Below are 25,191 nucleotides of genomic sequence, written 5' to 3' on the forward strand. Positions count from 1 at the left end.
TTGAAAAAGTGACAAAAGAGTTTTTTAAAAAAAGAATTCAACTGTTGAAACTAGTTTTGTGCACAAAACTAGACCAACTTTATTCCATATTTCTCCCTCTCGCAACTGGAACATAGTAGGCCTAGAATGAGTACACAATAATTATTTGTTATCTATTTAATATGAGTGGCCCAGGATATTATTTGTATTTTGATTTTGTTGACTACCACTTTACTGACTTTGTTCATTACTTCTAACAGGTTTTGTTTTTGTTTTTTGGTCAGGCTTTTAGATTTCTGTATATGAGGTTATCTACAAACAGGAGCATTTTGACTACCTCTTCTCTTTCTCTTGCCTAATTGCTCTGGTTAGTACTGCCAGTACTTGTTAAATAAATGTGGTGAAAGTGGCACCCGTATTCTGTTCCAGATCTCAGGGGGAGAAGGCTCTCAACATTTCAATGTTCAGTATGATGTTGCCCTGTGAGCTTGTCATATATAGGTTCATTTTGGTTTTTGCTGGTTTGTGTTTTGGATTGAGGCATGATCCTTGCTAATCTAATTTGTGAAGGAAGAGATGTTGAATTTATAAAATGCTTTTTCTGTGTCTTTTAATATGTCATATGAATTATTTTTTCCTTTATCCTGTTGATTTGTTATGTTTATCAAGTTATTGTTTTGAGCATTTTTAACCATCCTTACATTCTTAACCACACTTGATCATGGTGTTTGGTCTTGCTGTACTGATGAATTTGACTTGTAGTTTTGGGCAATAACATTTTCATTTTGTTTATCATGGATATGTCATTTTTCTTGTCATATCCATATCTTTTATTTTATCTTATTTATTTTTGCTCCAGGACTGGGGGTTGAACTCAGAACTCAGGGCCTAGGCATTGTCCCGTAGCTTTTCTTCCCCCTCAAGGTTGGCACTGTGTTACTTGACCGTCAGCTCTTCTTCTGGTGTTTTTGGTGGTTAATCAGAAGTGGAGTCTCACAAACCTGCTTTGCCTAGGCTAGCTTTGAGCCATGATCCTTAAATCTCAGCCCCTTACAGATGTGAGCCACTGGCACCAGGCTTCCTTGTATTTTTTGTTGTTGTTGTTTTGCATCATTGTTATGTAGTACTCCATGGAATCAATTTGGAAGAGTTTCCTTCTCTTCATCTTTTTGGAATAGTTTACAAAGCATGGTATAAGGGAAAAGTTAAAGTTTATTGTTTGATTGTTTAATCATCATTTGTTAGAAGGAACTTACATTCTTTTTTGAATTCTAGCTCAAATTATGTGACTTAGACTTACTTTAAGATCCACATATAAAAGTGATAACGTCTAAAAGATTCATATGTATGAATGTTTAAAAGTGTGTTTTTAAATTTGTTGTTATTGCTTTAGAAGACAGTTATTCTCTGTTTATTTTTCACAAAGCATATCAACTGTACAGAACTTAACAACTTGTGGTGATTATGACATCCACAATAGGAATAAAATGTCAGTGTCAGTGCAGGCCAATTGTTATTAATTGGGAATTGTTAATTTTGTCCTTTTTTTTTTTTGCCTTTTCATACAAGATAACCTTTATGGACACTTCATTTATATGTCATTTGTGTACCCAATTGTTGACTTGATTATTCTTCAGTGGAACAAAAGTCCTGATAAATACAGTGGTAATGATGGCAGCTAGATTGACTACATAGTTAATAACATACAGAACTCTTGAGTGCATATAAATTCAAGCTGTATCAACAATTGCAGAATGCAGTGCTAACATTTACTGAGTTATCCCATGTAAAACAGAAACAGAAAATACAGCGATCAGAGCAGTTCTTGTGTTATTTCAGCTTCCAGGAACCACTCAATAAAAATAAAGTTTCGTGTAGTAGAATTTCTTTTCTCAATAAATGCTGCAGATGTTTCCTACTTTAAACAAAGAATTTTTAGTGAAACAAGTTTTGAGTTTTTCATATGTTTACTCAGTTTTTAAAAATCAACCTCGCTTTTCTTAGTCTTAAAACTCCATAATAACTTGAAAGAGTTTTCATTCTTGAAATGTGAAATTGCCTGAGCAACAGAGCTGTTTCTCCAGTCAAATTCTTATTCCCCATCACTAGAGGGCAGTAAACACAAACAGATGAAGTAGGTTTACTAGCCTAAAGGTTTTTAAATAGTAGCCCTAAGTGCAGTTTCTCAGTTAAAATAGACTTAAAATTCATGCTTTCATTGTGAGTTACAAATGAAGTTTAGATTGTCATCTGTCTCTGAAATTATTTTTAAGACATTAGGAAGCAGAAGAAGAGTAGTGAGTGTTTTAAAAAATGCTAGTTTGGTGTATATATATAATATCCCAAACAATTTACTGATGACTTAATTCAGCAAATTAGTATATTTTATTTAATATGTGAAGTTTAACTTTGCCTCAGAATTCTTCCAGGCAAAGCAAATAATGGGATTTTCCTTTAATAATCCAAGCAAAACAGGATATAGAATATCTTATTTTACATAAATTGGCTTCTTGATTAATGATAACTGCCAGAACTTTCATTCTAAGTAGACTGCTGTAAAAATGTTACAGATTGATTATGGGAGAAAATGTTTTCTCTTGGTTTCAGTCCTACTGCAAAAGTAGTATTTCCCAGGAAAATCCAAGGCTAGAAAAATTCAAGACTGAATGCATTTATTCTTGAATATTTCAAGCTCAGTAATACTGTATATGGCTTAGAATTGTTTGTATTAATAGATCTTTTTTATTGATTCTAGGCTAAATACAGAATAAGCTTTGAGGCACTATTTTTTAAATTAACGTGTTAATTGTAATATTAGTGAGACTCATTATGATATTTACATACAGATATACATACATATGTGCAAACAGCTTACACCAATCAGATCACCCTTTTTCCACCCCATTTACCCTCACAACCATTCCTAGCTCTGGTGATCTTTCTTCTACTTTTAGGTGTCCTTTATTTTTAAGCACATATAAAAAGTAGGGCTGGAAAGTGGCTCAGTGGTAGAGTGCTTACCTAGCATGTTATAGTCCTGGATTCGATTCCTCAGCACCACATAAACAGAAAAAGCCAGAAGTAGAGCTGTGGCTCAAGTGGTAGCCTGGAGCTGAAGAGCTCAGAGACAGCGCCCAGGCCCAGAGTTCAAGCCCCATGACCAACAAACAACAAAACAAAAAACCACACACAAAACCATAAAGTAGTACTTGTCTTTTATGTTTGGTTTATAAAGTATAATTTTTGGCAGTTTTCTAAAGATGGAGTGCTTGAGTTCAAATCCAGGCCTTGGTATTTCTTGGCCTTGACAAGAACTTGAGCTTTCTGAGCTCCAGTTTTGCTATATTTTGGCATGTTTTTCTTTTTCCCTAGTTAAAAACTTGCCTTCTTGGTCTTGACTGATGTTTCAACGATGCCAGCATGCGTCACGATTCAATCCCATCAGTAAAAATTTAAATATCCTGAAATGTCCTGAAATAGTTCAGAGAGATTGCTAATTGCTTGGGGGTATCAGTTAAGGACTGAGAAAATGAGGACTGGTATCTGGAGAATCTGAGGTAGATTAATAGGAAGAGTCAGAAAAAGAAAACTGAAGGCTGAGGCACATTATTTTTTCTATTTGCATTCACTCACCCCGTGTATGGAGCCTTTTGTATGTATGAGAGCAGAGGATTCCGAGTGGGAAAGCTGCAGTTGGCGGTGGTGTTACCCCATCAGCCGTGTTGTAAGGACTCTCTGGACCTCAGTTCCCCTTCGGAATATGTCATTGTCCTCTCTCTGTCCATGAGAGACCCGTGTTGTGTCGCTCATGGTGTACTCACAAGCAAAAGCATGTTTCCTTTCTCTGGAAACTTGCTTCCTGACTAGGCCAGTTGTAGGATCCATTCTGTCCAGCAATCTGACCACAGGGATGGTAACTGAAGTTCTATAGATCAAGATACTGTAAAAAAAAATCAGCAGGAGTGAGCATAGATGAAAACAATTCTCTATTCGTAGATTCATGACAGTTATGGAAGAGTTGTATCAATTTAAGTCAATGCCAACCTATCATATGCCATGAAAGAAATCTGGATTTGCTTCTCAATCCTGTCACTCCCGGGGCAAGTTCTTGAATATCTGAAAGTTGTTGAATATTTGAAAGAGACAAGCAGAATGAAAAAGGAAGGTTTTCTGGGAAGTGAATTGGCAAAGATGAGACACAGGGAAGTCGTTGTAACATTAGCCACCCCTCAGTAGGACCAAGGTGTGAAAAAAAAAAAAGCAGTTGGAAACAGCCTGTGGTTGAAGATTAGGGCCAGCAGTATGGGGCCCATTGAAGATGTGCATGTGAGGAGCAGCATGGCACAGGAGTTGGTCACTAGCTTTGAAATCACAAGCTAACGCATTAGATGTCAAGAAAACTGGTCTGAGAGTGGAGATCAGCATGGGACTGGGAGGGGCTGGCAAGATGAACAAGAAGCAACGGTAGTCATAGCTTGGGGACTGAGATACAGGGTGAGGTGATGCCGCCAAAAGGAAACTTGGTAGAGTTAGTAAAATGAGTTTAAAAAAAGTGTGAGTTAAAAGTGTTGGTACGTGGAATTGTTAGAATTACCGTTATCTTTGTCATGCTGATCCCCCTACATTCACCATTCCTGTGTTATTTTCTGTTTCAAATACTTTTGCATAGGGAATCTCAGAATGAATGAAGGTACTTATTTCTGTAGAACCTATCACTTCAAAATTAGTGCCTTGAAATATTGGTGAGTTTGTATCTGTGTTCATGGCTTTATGGCCTAACGGGTCTTGTCTCATTTGAAGTTCCTCACACGGTTGTAGTCATATGACCCTTGGGGCTGGAGTCCTCTGACGTTTCTACTGTACTGGGTGATTAAGATGCTCCTTCACTCTGGCCGTGTGTGTTTGTTCTCCCCCTCCCTCTGTGGCTCTGTCCTCCCCCCCCCACCCCTTATTCTGTCCCCTCGCCTCTTTTTCCATGAAGTCAGCATGGGCTTCCTTGGTCCTTCCTATGTGTTGCCGCAGAGATCTCAGTACAGTTGGAACAAAGGGAAAACTTCAATACTTTTCAGGACCTTGACAATCATACATTACCTATTGGTTACCCAGGCCATCTGCTCATTAGGAGTCTGTTGCGATGGACTAGCTACCACTGTAGCTAATTTGGAAGTTAGGATTAGATACCCAAAGGCCTGAACTTGGACAAGTCATGTTTTCTTCTCCACGAGAAAGGTAACGTGGTAGAGCAGAACATGCCAGGGTTACTCAAGGATCCAGTTAGATGATTTATATTAAACACTTGATAGCGTGTGATTCACATGAGATACAGAGTGAATGGTAGGAGAGTCAGAGATTTCATGTGAGACACTGGAAGAACCCTTGACCCTGTGTCTGCAATAGGAATACGTATGATAAGATCTTTAAATAGAAAACTGGTTCACTGTTTCGAAAATGTTTGACGTGATTGGCAGGGTATTTGAAATGGGAGAGTATTGAATATTTGGAAGTGTATGGTATTAAAGTTCAGGTAAGAAGTAGTCATTGAAGAGTGTAGGCCTGGGGATAGTTTGAGTTAAGGGATTCATAGAAGAAGGCAAAAAGGAGGCTTGACCAGAGAAGTGGGAAGAAAATCAAAGCAGCTTAAGACCTTGAGAGCTGAGGGCAAGAGAGAAGAGTAATCAGACAAGGCCTGAGTGTCTCAGAGAAGGTAAGGAGAATAAAAAACCAGATATAAGGAAGACCTGAGTATTCTTTGGGAGGATGGCTCAGTAGAATATTGAGGTTTTAAATTCTTTATTTTGTAGAGGATTAAAGGGAATTTAAGAAAAGAACCCAATAAGCATGAGTAGCAGCTGAGAACGTTAGCAAAGGAACAATAGGAAGTCAGAGGCAGGTAACAGTATTCATCATGATGAATTTCCAGTAGCCTATGGCTTAAGATGGTGGATAACTTTGGACACCAACCATGTCATTTCTTTTTCTGTACCTACATCACTTTGTAGTTTATAAACTAGGCACAATAAGAAATTAACCGCCCTATATTAAAACAGCACCACTGCAGAAATAGACCACAAAGTTATTTATAAGTCATAAATGTTTATTTCTGGAATTTTTTAAATTTAATGTTGACAGTTGACTGAGGGTAACTAAAACCTTGGAAACTGAAGCTACACCATTAGATGAATGTTTATGATAAGAACACACTAAGACAGACATGCCTGATACAGAATACTTGAATGGCAAGAAGGTAGTTTAATATCAAAATATCAGTAAGTCATAGAATTACAGAATAGTAAAACTTGGAGAGGAAAGTAAGGAACACTGGGCAGAACATTTTTAAAATAAATTAGAATAGGGTAAAAGCCAGATTTCTTTCTCATTCACAGGAAATCTTTTGTGTGAAAATGACAGAGTAATACTGTCCCAAACCATACAAAAAAGATTATTTTCCCCTACAAAATACAGATTTCCTGTTTAATCCTCCTATAAAAGGTGTGACTGCTCCAAAGTTAAGTTCTGTATACCTAAAAGCCACTCATTCCTTTCTTAATAGATAATCATAGTAAAAAAAAAAAAAGCTCAGTTAAATATAGATCCTGGAATCTGTGTACAGAAGCCTGCATTCTTCTTCCATTCATAGCTCATTAGCTTTCAGAGTCCATTTCTCCCCAGTCGCATTTAATTATTTTAGGTTTGAGAGGTGGCGGGGCTCAGCCACAGGTAACAATAGAGCTGAGAGCAGATCTGCCACCAGGTGAGGGAATGCTTCATGTCATCTGTGAATTCTGAACAGACGTGGTAATAGTTCATGAGCACTGTGCTAGTGTGTCGGGCTGGGGAAGAGCCATGGTTCTATCTGCGTCACCGGGGAAGCCACGTGTTTGGGTTTAGAGAGGAGGAGGCAATTTAAATGCATGACTGTCATTTTTAGACTCCCCTTTGCAAGCAAGAGAGAAATCAGAGGATGTTAAAATTCTGTAGAAATGACTCTGAAAGGACTGGCAGCTCTTTTATTTAAGAACAAACTAGGGACTTGTGAATAGCTTGATGATCATTATCCATCTCTGCCAGAGGGAAGCCCTATTCTCTTTTCACAGCGCAGCCTTAGAGCTGTAGGAAAACCATTATTAAATGGCGTTCACCCGGGGAGGAGGAAAACCTCTTTTCCCCAGAGGCTCGTCTTCCCCAGCCAATCACAAATCAACCTATGCCGCGACCACGCCCCCCGTCCCTTCTAGACAGAAGCTGGAAGGTGATTGGTGCAGAGTTGAGGTTCTATGGGCGGGGTTTCTTGTCACTCTTTCAGGCTTCCCCCGCAGCTCCTTATTTGGTAGCTTTTGACAGAACTAGTCTTTCTTGAAGCTAAGCATCTTGGCATACATTATTCATTAAGCCCTGGAGCTCCGGGAGAGGAAGATGCAGACCCTTAGATCTTTAGCTATTCTTTTATCTCTTGGATTTTCTTTATTAAGAATAGTTGTTGAATTTTGTTTCATTCTGGAGTTGAATAAATGGCATGTCTTTAATGGGAAGACGACTGGATGGGACCTAATGCGAGGCTTTCTTAGGTGTACTTAATTACCAAAAATCTTTAAATTCCCATGTTGCATGGCGTATGGAGATTGTTAAAAGTATCACGGTTTTAAACTCACATACGTTTTAGAACTTAGTGTCATATAATATATATATATATATATATATATATACTTTCATCTTATATATACATATATATGTATATATAATCAATCAAAAATGCCTGAAGCAAATTATTTATTGTCAGTGTCATGGGGCTACATAAAGGTAAGATTTATTTTGTCTTTGAAAACTAATTCCTTTGATTATATAACTGATAATTTTTGACAAATCATATTAGTATCCACGCTTTTTAAGCAATTTTTATATTCTTCCCTTAGATATCAACTAGAAATGAAATAGATGTTTTAATGTTAGAAATAAAATTGCATGACTGTCTATCAGTAGTCTGCCTGTTAAAAAGATTTATTGATGTGTAGTAGTTTGTCAATTTGGTGTGTGGTATAAATTTAACTTGTGCTTTAAAATATCAAGGTAATTAAATAAATTCATTGCAAACAGATTATTGGACTAATTTTATTATTAAGATTTGTAGGTTCTGGTTAGCATGCAGCTCTTAAACTTTACAAAATGAACTTGTGGCTCTTTTAAACACCTATTTTAATCTGATAAGGAAATTTTTTTTTTGCTTTTGGATATAGAGCTCTAGATGATATTTAAAAAGCAACATTACTTGACTATTTAAGTGATAATTTATTGAAATAAACTTATGACTACTTATAAAATTAGAAAGTGTATTTGGTGCTGTTACTTGTATTAATGAATTTTGTTAACTGAATTTGATGAGATTGTGTTCATGCTGGAAGGCTTTTTGCCAGCCTTGTGGCAAGGTAGCATGGAGGTCTATCTCCATGATGGAAGCCAGAGGTAGAAAGACCTTATCGAGTCCCAAAGGAAGCATAAGTTTAGAAAAGGAAGTTTATTTGAACCTTTCACAACATATTTTCAAGGATTCCTTTACTGTTACTTAAATGGCTTTTAGATGGACTTTTAAAAAAACATTTCTTTATGAAGGGAATTTTATCTTTCACTGTTAAGATTCACTGGAATTCTAAGAAAACTAGAGCACTTGTGTTTCGGTTGTCCAGCTACTCATTATTCTTAAGCTTCCTTTACAGCTATAAATGGTCCAGATTTTAAATGTTTTAAAATATATGTTATATAGACATATATTTTTCATTGTTTGATATTTTTGTTTGTTGTTGCTATTGTCATTGTTTTGAGACATGTAGCCCAGACTGGCCTCGATCTCACAATCCTCCTGCGTCAGCCTACTGAATGCTGGGAGCATACATGTGAGCCAGCACACCTGCCCTTCGTTGTTTGAATTTTACTTGCTACTCCATGATTCATTTTTTTAATGCAAGCAACTATAGAACATACTATAAGGAATACTATAAGGAATAATCCTACTAAGGTTTCTCTCTTAGCTTTTAGCCAGCTGATTTTGATGCATTTTAAGGACTTTGTGGTTGTATATTATGATTTTGAACAATGCCATAGGATTCATGTTATTGCAACTAATATATGTTTACTACTCATTTAAATAGCTTTTAAGACTTAGGTCTGCCACACTTGTAGTGCATCATATTCCAGTGTGTTCAAATGGTTTTGAGCAGAATATTGTGGAAGAAAAACAAAACCAAAAATTTTCTTGCCATTTGACCTGTACTACTTTAAATTTGTATTAAGATGATATGTAATTCATTCAGAGCATACTGGCAACATTCACAATTACAGATGATTGGATTTTTAGAAGTTCTGATTAGTTTGATTAATTTATCATTCTTTTCTAACAGTCTTAAATATAGAATGCTAATTAGTGAAAAAGAGTTTTGAAATCTGAAATGCAGAATACAGATTCAGCTGTCTTTGCACTTTGTTTTATGTCTTAAAGGCTGTTCATAGATACTCTGATGCATGAGAACAAAGAAAAGATCTGAAAGCATTCACTTAGAAATCTTCCTTTTTTTCCCCTTATTGCAATCATGTTTTTTCTCTACTGTTGGCAAAACTATTTCAACCAAAATCTTTGAGAAACTCACCAATATAAAATACTTCAAAAATAGTCAGCTGCTCATTTAAATTGTCATGCATTTTCAAGTAGTTTCCATTGAAAAGAAGTTTTGTATTTTGTTTTCCTTAAATTTGTTAAGAAATATAATGGGGTTCTAGGAAGAATATATTTGATTACCACTTTAAATCATATTTCTCTATCATTTTCTCCCCATTCATAGTAATGTTGTGTAATTATTTATACAAATGTTTTAATCATTGTGTGAATTTTGCTAGCCATTTCTTGGCTATCTTTAATGCAGAAAAGCATAGAAAATAACAAGCACCTCCAAATCCCCACAGAATTTAAGCTTTTCACCAGCTCATTTTGATACATTTTTTAAGGGCTCAAGATACAGTCATCTCAAACTGATAGAACTTTGACTTCACATTAAAAATGTGTTTTCTGGTATATCACCAAGTTGTAAGATCAGCTACCAAGTGAGAAAAACTTGCGATCACTTTTTAGGTTATTAATTAACTTCCTTAGATTGGAAGTTTTTTTTATCAGTAGCAAAAAAGGAAAACAATGTTAATTTCTTTAGAAAATACCTTCATGTTGTAACATGTGACTGTTTCAAAATTATCTTTAGGAAATTTCCCATGCTCCCCCCCTTTGGGAAAATTATTTATAAAGGTTTGTTTGAAATATTGTTCCTTGTAATTATATTTAAATGAAATGTTGACTTCTTTGAGGCACCTTGCAAGCATTCATAGGGAGACAAGCATACAATGAAGGGCTTCTCCAAATCATGCTTTTGTGTTTGGGAACAAAGACAGAAGAATAGTCTTCCATGAGGCACAATTCAGTGGAGTTTACAGACTGTCATCTATTCCGTCTGTACAGTGGATGCCTTTTCCTAGCTGTTTTTGCTTTTGTTGTTTGTACTAACTGGCTACTTTGATGAATTATAATTATATAAGCAAACTGCAAGAAAATTACAATTCAGTCTATTCTTCTAGAAAATGCTAATATTTCATATAGCATTTCTGCAGGTATATCTGATCATGTTTCTGCTTGGGTATATGGTGTGTATTTTCTTCTGCCACGTTTGATGTATGGTAAATGGTGGGTCTGTTAATGATGATGTCCCTGTGTAGCTTCTCCACTTGCCCCAGCAGGCTTGCATTTGTCATTCAGTTGGGTTGAGAGAAGTTCAGGGGAGCCACTGTTTCTATACAGCCCTCTGAGTGTCTCACAGTGCTGAAAGCAGGTCCTAGTACCCAGTGTCTTTATCTTCAAGGGTTTTGCCATAACCAGGTAGTTCTTAATAGCTTTTTGCTCATAAAACATGTATCACTTTAGGTCAAAGAAATGTGGTGTTGAATGCATGAAACTCTTTTGGATGTGTTTGCCTCATGAGCAGGGTTTTTTTTTTTTCAACAGTAAATCTCATCTTTTCTTACATTGCATGAATGTGGTATTACGTTTTTGAAACACAGTCACAACTTCCCATGTGAATACTTCTAAATACTTTGACAGAACTGCATAAAGGGTTAGCTAGTCAAGTCCTTCATCTGTATGGCCTACAATGATAAAAACCAGTTATCCATATAAAAGGCCCAGAAGTCTGGGACTAAGTGACAGAAAGAAACCTGAGGAACACAACTCAAGATTGAGCATCTGCTATGTCCCAGGATAAATATTTACAAGATACTTAAATCAATACTTACAACTTGTTGACACACATAATTCACTTAAAAGTGGAAGTTAGTAAAGATGGACAAAGATTTTGAACACTATTGCAACCATCTTTCTGAATATTCTTAAAAAGCTTCAATTTTTATTTTGTCCAATAGATGATAATGCAGAATGCTCAGTAATAACAAGCAGCAAGCTGTGTTTTATATACTACATGATCCCATTTTAAGACGCGTGTATATACACACACAGACACGTAGATAGATATATCTATTAGGTACATACTAACTGTACCAAGAGGTTGCACTGTATATGGCTTCTTTCTCCTGTACAACTTTCTAGAGTTTCTATCATATATATATATATATATATAATTTAAAAATTAACTAGAAATTATATAATATATGAATAAAGAAAATAATCAGGAACTTAGCAGTCCTGTGTTTGAGAATAAACTCTCTAGACCTATAAATTGACAGCTAGAATTAATTTTCTTTATTCTTGACTGCAAATGTGTCTTTCTTATATCTAACAGTTTATTGAAAAATTTGGTCCCTCAATGTTTCATGATAATAGTTAAATTCTTACAGCTTATTTGGATTGACTTTGAAAAACATCTATTTAACTGTATTGAGTCTGACCATCTTTATATGAATTTATGTAGAGAATTAATAGTTTTGAAATTTCTAAGTAAAGGAATTCAGTTCGCTCATTTCTCCCCTCTAGACTTAAAAGGAATTTAAAGTAAAATTATAAATTTTAGCCAGGCACTGGTAGTTTATACCTGTAATCCTAGCTACCCAGGAAGCTGACATCTAAGGATCACAGTTTAAACCCGACTGAGCAGAAAAGTTGGTAAGACTGGGCAGAAAAGTTGGTGAGACTCATATCTCCAGCAAAAAGCCTAAAATGAAGGTGTGATTCAAGTAGTAGACTTGAGCAAAAAAAGCTAAGCAAAATTGACACCTGAGTGCAAGCCCCATTTCCAGCACAAAATTAAGTAAATAAAAATAAGTTAAAGGCTACTAAAAATTAATCTTTGACTTTTTGATCAAATAATAGCAGTTACTTTATTTTCTGTGTGGAGAGAAATATGAAAGGCATATGAAAAGGCCCAAGGATTTTCGGTGTCAAAAGGAAGGATTGACACTAAGAAGCAATTGATTGGTAGACAAATATGATATCTTGAGAATTGGGGATAATGGTAATCACATTTGGTGGTAGCAGATCAATTTCAGTAGATGAACTAGGTATTGGAGCCCCAATAAAATAAATTGTGAAATAATGGTGTAGCATGTTGAAAATTGAGCCGTTTTTACTCCATGATTTGGGAATGGGTTGGTAAATCGTGTGGTTGTGAGGACTCATACAGCTTATGCTTCCTACTTGACAAAAACTCTAAAATGGAAACATTATGGAGAATATATTCAAAGTTCTGAAAGAGCACCCAATTTGTTGTTTTTCTATATGGCAAAAGACTAGATTTTAACCTTTAGACAATAGTTTACATTCACTTTTTATAGTGATAAACTGATGAAAATATGTCATGTTTAATCATATGGCAACACTTCTGTATGCATATAAATTACATTTTTCTTCTCTAAAGACTAGTAATTGTCTTCATTTTTTAATCTTTCTTTCTAAGATTAATGTCACGGAGTGTCAAAGTCTCTAGTACTGACTGCCCGTAACAGTTTAAATTGAAGATGATTAAAGTAAAATGAATTTCAAAATTTAGCTCTTCACTCACATTAACCACTTCCACATATTTGGTAGTCTCATGTCTGCAGTGTCTCGCCACTGTCACAGACAGCACAGATTGTGGTATTTTCTGTGGACAGTATTGTAAATTGTCAAAACACTTTAAAATATTTTTATTGTATTTTCCTGTATCTTAGGGCATGATTATACTAGTTTATTTTTTAAAAATTCTGTTGTTTCATTGTATTTGTTTTGTTTTGTTTATTTTCTAGTTTAAAAGGATGCTTAATCGGGAGCTCACCCATCTCTCTGAAATGAGTCGGTCTGGAAATCAAGTTTCGGAGTATATATCAAACACATTCTTAGGTGAGATTAACAACATGAACTTTGTCATTTTTTCCTTTTGATTTATTCACTTGTTGGTTTGTAAAGGGGGACTGGAGTGTCACCTCATTCTGGAAACCAGGTAGGTGTGAAAATTTTGTTTGTATTCATCTTATTAATCATTTGAGACTACAAGCCTGTAAGCTTTGAAATCTAAGGTGACAAATAACAATTGTTTCATTTATTTATTTATTTAGTGTCACTTAATATCAAACTCAGGGTATTTCATGTGGTTTGCAAGTGCTCTATCACTGAGTTACATTCTTCATGAGATTTTTTTAGAAAACTAAATTATGAAGAATATTTTACAAAGACATCTCTGCAAATTCTTATTAAATACTACTATTAGGAATGAGGTATCTAATGGAAAATTAGAAATGGTTTCTATACTTGATAGTTTGAAAGTCTAATAGACACGAAGTTGGCAAACCAGTGGACAAAGACTGATTTGCTAAACTGGTCACCAGTGGCTCATGCCTATAATCCTGGCTACTCAGTAGCCTGAGATCTAAGGATTGTAATTTGAAGCCAGCTTAGGCAAACAAATCCATGAGACTCTTATCTTCATTTAATGAGAAGAAAGCCATAAATGTAGGTGTGGCTCAACTGGTAGAGTGCCAACCCTAAGCGAAAAAGCCAGGTAACTGTGCAAGGCCCTGAATTCAAGCCTAGTACACTCCCCCCCCTCACCAAAAAGGAGAAAAGTTCATTGATCATAATTAAGATTGCAGTGTCCTAGCATAATTCTCATACCTCAAATGAAGAAAGGACATGCAACAAGTAAAATCAGTGTTCTTGACATTTCCTATGTGATTTGATATACATTTACTTTCAAAACAGAATCACTGTAATATCTACCTTGTACATATTACATAGCCACCTATTGCACTATAGTATTTGCAAGGTTGAGTTAGGGGTACTGATTGCCTTTAATGATGGATTACTGTTCCAAGACTTCCTGAATATTTTACTTTAGAAAACAAAAATGGGCATATATGCCCACTTATATTTTGGATAATGTTTTAGATTCTTATCTGGTCTCCATAAAACATAGTAACATCATAACATCCCTTATCACACTACGAAACAGAAATAAAAGTATCAAAAGTAATCCAGTTTTTAAAAAATACTGTTTGAGGTCTAGGAAGGCGGCTCAGTGGTAGAGTGCTTGCCTTGCATGCATGAGGCCATGGGTTCAATTCTTCAGCACGGCATAAGCAGAAAAAGCTGGAAGTGGAGCTGTGGCTCTAGTAGTAGAGCGCTCACCTTGAGCTGAAGAGCTGAGGAACAGTGCCCAGGCCCAGAGTTCAGCCCCATGACCGGCAAATAACTAAATAAATAAATATATAACTGAACTCCCACAGTATAACCTATTTCCTTTAGATGTTAGGTTCACACATTGATGTTTGTTGGTATATGAAGTTGTCTGTTTTAAGGTATATGTTAAAACTGGAGTCCTTAATTGTAAACAGTAGTTTACAAGCCACAAGGTAAATTTCAAACAGAAATGGACTTGATGAGCAGTATAAATAATCAAGAGTATTGCTTTCTCTAAGCATGTTATCCTATGTCATTAATAATATTTTCCTTAGGATGTTCTATTGGGAGGCAACCACTCTATTTGGTATTAATTAGTCTGTAGTAGAATTTACTTGGTTAATTTTTGTTATAATTTAAGGATATCAAATTTGTTCTGCTCCACATAGAATTATAAACAAATCAAGTCTTCAAAGAAAAATACTATTTGCGAACATTCCCTAGACTACATAGTGATCAATTATAACTTGTCCTTTTGTATGCGCTGACTTAAGAAGAAAACAAATAACAATAATGAATGTAGCATATTTTCTCCATTTCTTAAGATAAGCAACATGAAGTGGAAATTCCTTCTCCAACTCAGAAGGAAAAGGAGAAAAAGAAAAGACCAATGTCTCAGATCAGTGGAGTCAAGAAATTGATGCACAGTTCTAGTCTGACTAATTCAAGTATCCCGAGGTTTGGGGTTAAAACAGAACAAGAAGATGTCCTGGCCAAGGTAAGATGATTTCAGAGATCATGGCCCTATGTATGCAGTGAGGCCTCCGAATAGATTGTGAATCACTCTTCTTTAAATTGATGGAAAAATTCATTAGTTTAAATATGTATGTGTTTTCTTTAAAGATGGAAATGCACTTTATAAAACTCAATCCTTTTTGGGGATTCTATTAGAATTAGATTTAGACAAGTAGTTTGAAATATATGTGTTCTGTACCATTTTTGATTTTGGTCTTAAAGAGTTAGAACACTATCCTCACTCCTGTAATACAAGAATAGTTAAGGACCTGTGACTAGATTTTATCCATGAAAACTAATGTTCAAAGAATGTGAATTTAGTCACGATCATAAAATAAATGCTATGAAGTTTTCAGTTAAGCAATACTATTTATCTTTAAGTAAGAGTACCTTGTTTGCCTGTTTTTACATGGTGCATCCATTATATTTAAAATGAATCATTTTACAAAATCTGTTCAATCTTTTCATTAAGGTACAAAAATAATTTCCTTTAATTAATTAATTATTTAATTTATGTTATGGTGCAGGTCCTGGGCTTGAACTCAGGGACAGGCCCTGCCCCTGAGATTTTTTTATTTGCTCAAGGGTAGAGCTCAACTTACTTGAGCCACAGCTCCATTTCTAGCTTGGTGGTAGTTATTTGGAGATAAGAGTCTCATGGACTTTCCTGCCCCGGCTGGCTCTTTGAACTACAACCCGTAGATCTCAGCCTCCTAAGTAGCTAGGATTACAGACATGAGCCAACAGTGCCCAGCTCTTGCCCTTAATTTTGAAGTATTTGTGTTCATTGCCTCATGTTCTCCTACTTTCTAATTTGAGGTGTTTTCCTTTTACCCCAGGAACTAGAAGATGTGAACAAATGGGGTCTTCACGTTTTCAGAATAGCAGAGTTGTCTGGTAACCGGCCTCTGACTGTTATCATGCACACCATTTTTCAGGTAATGTGGCTTTCTATCACGTCTTTTATTTAGTGACTGTGTTAGTCATTTCCCACCACTTTGACAAAAATACCTGAGCCAAACTACTTAAAAGCGAAGATTTATTTTGGCTCCCTGTTTCTAAGAATTATGGCCAGGACAGAAGCCTGCAATAAGTTGGCTGTTCCATTGCTTTTAGGCTGTTGTGAGACAGGGCATCATCATGGGTGTGTTCAATACAGCAAAGCTGGTCATCTCCTGGCTACTAGAGAGTAGAGAATGAGAGAGGGATAGCAAAGAGAAAAGAAAGAGAAAGAAAGAAAGAAAGAAAGAAAGAAAGGAAGGAAGGAAGGAAGAAAGAAAGAAAGAAAGAAGGAAGGAAGGAAGGAAGGAAGGAAAGAAAGAAAGGAAGGAAGGAAAGAAAGAAAGAAAAAGAAAAGAAAGAAGCTGGAGGGAGAGTTGCAGAATGAGGGGAGAAAAGGGAATGGGGCAGAAGAAGTCTCACTTCCTAATAGTCCCTTGTCTGTAGCCTCATCAGAGGAGAAATCTCTTTTAGTGGTGCCACCATCTGGGACAGGCCTTCAACACATGAGTCTTTGGGCCTGTTTTATATACATAGTAGGGCCTAGGCCTTATCTCTAGGCTGCAGACTCTGCCTATATTCTGTCTCCCTTCCTGCTCACCTTTTTGCTTACTTTGATACTTCTTTTTTCTTATTTGTTTCCTTACTAAGGGACAAATAAAGATATAGAAAGGTAGACTATAGGTAAAACAGAATAAATCGCTTTTTTAAAAAAAATCAATTTGCTTTCTTCCACATTGCATCTTGTGATATGGAAGAATTGAAGTAGTTCATTTGAAACAACAATGTAAAAATTGTCTCTATGACTCCGACTTGCATAGAGAGAATGGAGTGTGTTCATTTTTAAATGAATAAACTTCATACTGACTAACCTTAGAATATAATTTCTTCAGTTAATTTTTACTGTCGTGCTATCTTTTCCATATCCATTTCCTCTTCTTCTTTTTTTTTAAATTTTTTTTTGGGTCCAGGTGTGGGGCCTGAACTCTGGGCCTGGGCGCTGTCCCTCAGCTCTTCAGCTCAAGGCTAGCGCTCTACCACTTGAGCCACAGCGCCACTTCCTGCTTTTTTCTTTTTGCTTATGTGGTGCTGAGGAATCAAACCCAGGGCCTCGAGCATGCAAGGCAAGCACTCTACCACTCAGTCACCTTCCCAGCCCCCATTTCCTCTTCTTAAGGAGCCTTTGCCTCCACTGTGGGTGGGATTTAACTGAGAAGTTGAGGCTATTGCCAGTGCCTCAGGACTAGAACAGGAGACTCCAGCCAGGTTTCATCTGGTGTGACCCAGGGCTGTCAGTGATTCCTCTGCAGCTGACACAGAAGCTTCTCTGATCGGCAGATCCTCCTACCTCACACCATATAGTTTGGGTACAGCACTGTTGGCCTCCAGAAGGATAACTCAGTGATGGTATTGTTCTTTGCATTCCTAGACCATTCCAAAGGTTTCCATTTTCTGGACACTAGACATGGGAAAGTATTAACTTCTGGATTTTCTGTAGACAACTGTGGTCTATGCTTTTCCTGTAGCATGCTCTGTGGAAATGGTAAGAGTATTACTTCTTTTCCTACAGGAACGGGACCTGTTAAAAACCTTTAAAATTCCAGTAGACACTTTGATTACATATCTTATGACCCTTGAAGACCATTACCATGCTGATGTGGCCTATCATAACAATATTCATGCTGCAGATGTTGTCCAATCTACTCATGTGCTATTATCTACACCTGCTTTGGAGGTAAATCTGCTTTCTAAACATTTAAGAACAGTAACTTGCAGCTCATTTTAAGTTTTCTTAAGAATTTATGTTGAAGAATTAGGAGGGAACAAAATCACTGGCCTCTGGAAATATGTTGGCTTACAGGGGAGAAATGTGGAGATAAATAAACAGTTGAATCTTTGATGAATTTGGCCCATGAAATTTTTTCAAATACTTAGGGATTCATTTGTTTATAACACTGCTTCTTCTAAGTTATCTACTGGACATTTCATAAATCACATCAGGCTTATTAAATTTTAATTAGTTTGTGTTGAAATTAAGCCTGATGGCTTTTATATGTATAGTTAATTGGATTTTTATTTTATAAAATATGAGCAATGCATTAGTACTTAGAAGGTGTTAGAAGGAAATACTTCCATTTTTTCCAAATCTTAAGTACTTATTCCATTAAGTTTTTACTAACATAACTTTAATTTTCCTTAATCTTTTTTTTGGAGAAAATTCTCTTTTGTGTACATTGTTTTCATTGGAAAACTATTTTGATCATTTGGTCAAATGATTTTCAACAGGAGATGATTTTTGTCCCTCTTTCTTTCCTTCTCTGACCTCCCAGAGACCTTTACCAATGTCTGGAAGTATTGCTAGTTGTCACAGCCATCACGTTTTCGGTTGTGCTTACTACCAGCATGTCAAACAAGCAACTCTGCTAAAACCCTGATATTATTCAGGACAGCTGCCCAGCCCAAGTGTTTTTTTTTTCTGGCACAAAATGTCAGTTGTGCTGAGGCTTAGACTTTCTTTTAGAAAAGTGTTTAGGAAAATTGCTTATATTTCATTAATTTTTAGTGATTTCAGAATGTTACACTCTGAAAATTATGATTATGGATTTGAGGCCAGCCTGAGTTATGCACCAACTCTGTCTCAAAAAACAAACAATATTTATATTGTCTACATAATATATATATATAATGGAATTAAAATATTTGGTCATATACTAAAGTGAGAAATGTTTTCTTCCAAAAGTAAAATATAGAAGATCATAGGTAAATCATTCCCTAGGATTTTCACTGATAGAATCATGAATATATATTTTGAAGTTTCAATTTCTTTTCAGCCTGAATTCTAGGAAGCTATTCCTCATTTGTGTATGTGTTTCATTTATGTCATGATAGAATAGTAATTTTACTTTCATTGTATAATGTTTTTCCAGGCTGTGTTTACAGATTTGGAGATTCTTGCAGCAATTTTTGCCAGTGCAATACATGATGTAGATCATCCTGGTGTGTCAAATCAGTTTCTGATCAATACAAGTAAGTGAAGTTTAAAGTATGGTTTATAAAATTGGATTTTCCCAGTGTTATAATGTTCTTTCAAGATGGGTTTGTGTTTCAATGATAGTCCATTTATAGTGGTGGAATTTATCTCTGAAAATTACTTTCACATCCCATGAGGCATGTGGTGTTTGGAAAAACAAGTGATCTGGTACTTTTGTAAAAATGATATATTACTGTTTCTAGACATTGGAAAGCATTAAGTGAATTTTAAAGAGGAATCTAAGTGCCTATTCTGCCTTTAAAGTTTTAAATACAAAGGAATGGTTGTGGAAATCAGTGATAAGCCTACTCCATGTTATAGAGATCCAACCCCCTCAGCAGCTACAGCTTTCCTTTTCCTCACTATCACCAGGCTGAGTCTACTTTCTTTGTGAATCTCGTCAGAAGAAATTTATCTCCCAGTCTGATTTTTCAGCCACTTAGTTTTGTCCCCATGTAAGAAGTCATCACTGCATTTGGAATTGTAAGGAGGCTCTTCATATGGATATCTTGGACTGTATAAAGAATATAAGGGAAAGTTTGACCTCTGCCTTTGGAAAAGAATTCAGGCTTACAGAAATTCTATTTCATACTTGAAGTTCATAGGTAAATGACTTAAGTGGATAAGGAAGGATTTAAATTTTTTATTAAAACTGTGAAATTGTTTTTTAAAAAAAGGTCTTATTCAAATTAGGAGTTTGCCTCTTTTCTGGTAGTCTTTGTATTTGCACTATAGCTGTTGAGCTATAGCAGTATCCATCTTTTTGCTATTTATTTTCTATATTGTTCTGTAATCCAGATTTACACAGAGAATTTAAATGTAAACTTACTTTGAGAGATTTAACTGAGATGTTTAAGATTATTGAGATCTATTTTTATGTCTTTTACTCTCTGTTACTGCCATACAACAAAGTACACTTCACTGGGGAGAATGAGAAGTTATTAAGACTCCTGAGATATAGGGATAGGAGAATGTATTTGCGGGGTTTGGTTTAAGAATTTTTTTATGCTAGTTATATGGGAGAATATTTCATGTTCCAACGACCTGTAAAAGGGTACTTGCAGGACTCATGAACGCATACACATAAATATTAGGAACCATTGAATACCCCATCATCCACCTACCCCCAGATATATATTATACCAATATCTAGAGCTGACTAGCCCTTTCTCAGAAGAGTTAGCAAGACATGCAGTGTGAGGCACACGAATTTTCCATGTACCCTACTGCGTAGTATTTTGATAGTCAGATATATATATATATATATATATATATATATGTATATATATGTATATATATATAGCAGTATGTTCTTCATATTATAGATTTGCAGCAAATACATGAAAATTTTGTTTTGATTTAATTTTGGATATTTAAGAAAGGTAACATTTTTCTTTAATAACATGAAACATGCCCGCTGATAAGTTTTCTTTTTATCACCATATTGTATAATTCCTTATAACCAGAATTAAGAAGAGAGAACAAATTAAAACAGTTTAATAAAGTCACTGTCTCTGAAGCCCTGTGACATACTTTTTTTTAGGATAATGAGGGTCAGTTTTGTTCTTCTTTCTTGTGTATCCTTCAAGGGTAATTTGGCATAGAATGCAGCTCAAGAACTCTACTGGGAACCAGGGCATTGGTGGAGTCTTGTTATCTAAAATAATGTAGCCTCAGTCCACCGAAAAGAATAGCAACTCTGAAGACTTGAGAGCCACTGATACAGACGATGGGAGAAATTTGGAGGATGATTATAAATGCAAAGGGAAAGGCCAAAGATGCCCACTTAAGGTCATTTTTCCCCCCTAGTGACTTGTCCAGAGAGGAAGGTTAACTAACCCTGCTACTGGATGGTCTCTGCTACCTGGCGATGCTGGGGTCCTCCTTTCTGTGGGTGCCCAGCAGCCCAGGGAAGCCCGAAGTTCCCAGAGCAGCTTTTAGTGTTCATGGCAGACAAGAATGAGTCTGAGTTATTCCTATCAAATGAGTCTGCATTGTTACTTGGTACCTGAAAGTATCTCTCAGGTTTGGTCAGAGTCTCAGAGCAGTATTACCATCTTAGTTGAGTGTTAGGGATCATGGAAGCTAGAGCTAGTTCTGTTGTTGTTTTGAACCACAGAAGAGCTTGAATAGCTAAGAACATTTTTTTAACAGTTTTATTTTCATAATATGCAAAAGAGGATCTCTAATGATTTTAAACTTGTAGTAAGTTGCTTATGAAATATTCTATCAAAACTGCTTATCTTGGATTTACAGTAAACTTACTTTCTATGAAGTAGGCTTAAGTTTCTCTTTTCTGTGACTTTCCTAGAAGAGTTAAGCATTAGTGAGTCAGAAAAGCACAGTCTTAACTCTTAGCTTGGAGCTAGAGCTTCCTACCTGTCCCAAGCCAAAGGTGGACAATAAGGAATTCTGAAGAATTTTAATTTTAATTTAAGGTTTATTTTAAGAAGGCTGTGGAGCCATGACCAGTTGAAGGGATGTGCCCCTGGGTTTGTGGCTGATGAAGAGAAACACTAGTGCAGATCTGGCTAGTTCCCAGTATAGTTACAGCCCTGCTTCTTAGTTGTGATCATACTTCTCTTTGTTTCATGTGTGAGTTTTAGGTACCATATATTTTTTTTAATTTAATTTTATTTTATTTGTGAACATACTGTACAGAGGAGTTACAATTTACCATATATTTTTATACTAATCGTATTTATACTCATTGTAAGCCTCCTAGAGGTTCTAAAAGCAGAGAGATCACTTCTACCTTGAAGATTTGGTTAAACTCTCCCTTCCCCAATTAAAATAATATACAATAGGAGGTAAAGCCTTATTAAATGTTTTGGGAGTATGAGGAGAATGTGAACAGGACATAGAGAAACTGAAGTTCAGGCAAGAAACTATCTCTAAATCTTTTAAAAGATAATGCATTAAAATGAACCCATTTATATTTTATGCATTCATATGAAATTTGAATATTATATATCAGAAGATACTAATCACAAAAAATCATTTAACTTACAGCTTTATTTTTTGGACAAAACATAATAAAACTGTGAGAAGTATAGAATATGTAGCACAGAATTGTATTTGGAAAGAAACTCTTTTTTTATATAGCAAAAGACGCTTAAGTTTGGGAAAAAGATTTATTTATATTAGTTATGTATCAAAGTATATGTTGTCCTTTTATTTTATTATTTTATTTTTTGCTTTTCTTTCTTTTTTCTTTTTGGTTTCCAAGAGTGGACTAGTACATCCTATTTAGGTAGGGCTGCAGCTGGATCTCATGAACGGTACACGTACATCTTTAATTACTCTGATTTTTTTTCTTTTTGGTGCCAGTACTAGAGCTTGAATTTAGGGCCTCTTGCTCGATTTTCTCACTCATTTCCAATGCTCTACCATACCTCCAGTTCCAGTGTTTTGCCAGTTAATTGGAGATAAATTTCTTGGACTTTTCTCAGCCTCGAATAGCTAGGATTATAGGCATGAGTCACCAGCATCTACCTCCCTCTAATCTTATTTTAACCTATGTCTTCCATAGCTATAATAATAGATTTTATAGAGAATTTATTTTGCTGTATGAACCAGTAATTTCAAAATAAAAACAAATATATGTTTAACAAATGGGGGTAATATAGATATAACTAGGTCTCATGTAATTGGATAACAATGTACTGAGAACATGCCAAGTGTCAAAAAGTGTTGTAGGCTTGAGAAATGCATGTTGAACAAGACAAAAGCTTGGCTTTCACAGACGTACATTATACTGGAAAAGACAGAGTTTAGCAGGTGAATATGTAACATGAGGCAAGCTTAGTACTATGGGTTGAGACATACAGAGTAGATGAATTGAGAGTCAGGCAGTTTTAAATTAACACTTTGGCTTTCAAAATGGTATCAAGTTAAGAGCATTCTCCCCCCTCATTTCCAGAAAAAGTCTGGTGAGAAGTCCCTCTAAACACTTGTGTCTTCTGTAACATTGAAACAGATAATATATTGTCATTTTCTAACCCTGGCTGACTCTAGCTAAGCGATAACAGTGGGAGTGCAGGTCTTCCTCTACTTTTCGTATCTGTCTCAACTGGCTCTGAAGTGGTCTTGCCCTATCTTTTTTCTTTTTTCCAGTCTTTTTTCCAATCATTTCTGTGAACATTGCTACCGTGAAGAAGTGAGTGAGTGTGTGTGTGTGTGTGTGTGTGTGTGTGCGCGTGTGTGCCAGTCCTGGGGCTTGAACTCAGGGCCTGTTCCTGAATTTCTTCTGCTCAAGGTTGTGGCTCTACCATTTGAGCCACAGTCACAGTGCCATTTGTGACTTTTTCTGAGTATATCACCTTCCTGAGTAGCTAAGATATTATAGGTAGGAGCTGCCGAAGCCAAACCTAGTCTTCCTTTACTCCTGTGTCTATGAATCTCTTTTCTTCTCCATTTCCCCTCCTAGATTGAGAATTGCTGGAATTTCAAGTCAGTCACCACTGTCTTTTTGCCAATGGTTTTTATGGAAGAAATCTTGGGAGCATTATTAGGATCCACTCACATTTCCACTATCTTCCTAATACCATATAATCTTTACAAACATTTCGAGGGATTGATCTCAAATTATAGATAAGGCCAAAAAAGGAGAGTTTGAGTGCTCACTTCAAAGCTAGATCTGATTTCTGAGCTCAAAATCGTTTTACTCCAAATACTTACACATTAATTTACTCTTGAAAAATGTGTTTTTCCAAGCAGATAAGCAGAAGTGTATGTGGAATTTACCTCTATTTCATATTGAAGCATGGTAAACTTGAAATTTGACCCATATTTCTCTTCCTTATGGAGTATATGTTCTTTATTTTTTTAATGTCTATTAAGATTTCAGAATATGTTTATTGTAAAACAGAATAGAAACCATATGAAAAATGAAGAAGATACTAAAATTCATCTGCTATTCTTCCCTTAAATGTAATAATTTCATTGAATATCAGTTCAGATTTCCATTTAGGCAAATATGCACACAGTTACATAGAGAGTTTTCTACCTATCTTATCTATCTATCTATCTATCTATCTATCTATCTATCTAAGCTCATAAATGCTTTCCTATAAACATTTGCATATTCAATAGCCTAGTTTGGACATGTTCCCTGTTTTTAAAAAATTGAATTTATTTGAGCCTTCTTAATGGATATTGAGTTATTCATCACTTTCTACTCATATTGCTTTGAACTTGTGTGATAATCTTCAGTTTAATATTTCACATTTTGATACAGATTGCTTTGTTGGCCCTCCAGAAAGTTTATACATTTTCACCAACAGTGTGCCATTTCTTCATACTCTTGTCAGGCATTTTAACAATTTTAAATTTGATTGGTAAAATGTTTGAATTTGCTTTTATTTGTAGAGCTCTTTCCAAAGTTACAACATTACTACCTCCATTATTTAAAAAAGCATCCTGTAGGTAATAAGTGATTTAAAACAAGTTCTTTTAAATCTACTTACTGTAGATTATTAAGCAACCTATGTTTCTTTAGGTGTGGCTTACCTTGCTTAATATAATTTTTTCCAAGTCTTTCCATTTCTTTAAGAATGGGGCAATATCAGGGCTGGGATGTAGCTCAGTGGCAAAGCGCTTGCCTAGCAAGTGCAACATCCTGGGTTCGATCCCCAGTACCAAAAAAGAAAAGACAAAAAAAAAACCTGCTTTCACTATATTTGATGTCAGTATAACTTGTGGAGGAGATGGGGAAAAACCAGTTGTTTAAGGATACAGGTGGACCTGTTGCAACAAT

General features: G+C 35.6%; 1 protein-coding gene across 4 annotated transcripts in view; it reads left to right on the forward strand.

Moving 5' to 3' along the window:
- Window positions 1–25,191, forward strand: part of Pde4d (phosphodiesterase 4D, cAMP-specific) — a 1,420,835-nt gene that overhangs the window by 1,382,622 nt on the left and 13,022 nt on the right. For all 4 annotated transcript variants that reach the window (XM_013025262.1, XM_013025263.1, XM_013025265.1 and 1 more), the window contains 5 exons: window positions 13,240–13,333; window positions 15,214–15,386; window positions 16,243–16,341; window positions 17,973–18,137; window positions 19,330–19,429. In XM_013025262.1, the coding sequence (XP_012880716.1) occupies window positions 13,240–13,333; window positions 15,214–15,386; window positions 16,243–16,341; window positions 17,973–18,137; window positions 19,330–19,429 (631 nt within the window). The remainder of the gene's footprint in view (window positions 1–13,239; window positions 13,334–15,213; window positions 15,387–16,242; window positions 16,342–17,972; window positions 18,138–19,329; window positions 19,430–25,191) is intronic.

Source organism: Dipodomys ordii, unplaced genomic scaffold, assembly GCF_000151885.1.
Source record: "Dipodomys ordii isolate 6190 unplaced genomic scaffold, Dord_2.0 Scaffold83, whole genome shotgun sequence".
Classification (NCBI taxonomy): Eukaryota; Metazoa; Chordata; class Mammalia; order Rodentia; family Heteromyidae; genus Dipodomys; species Dipodomys ordii.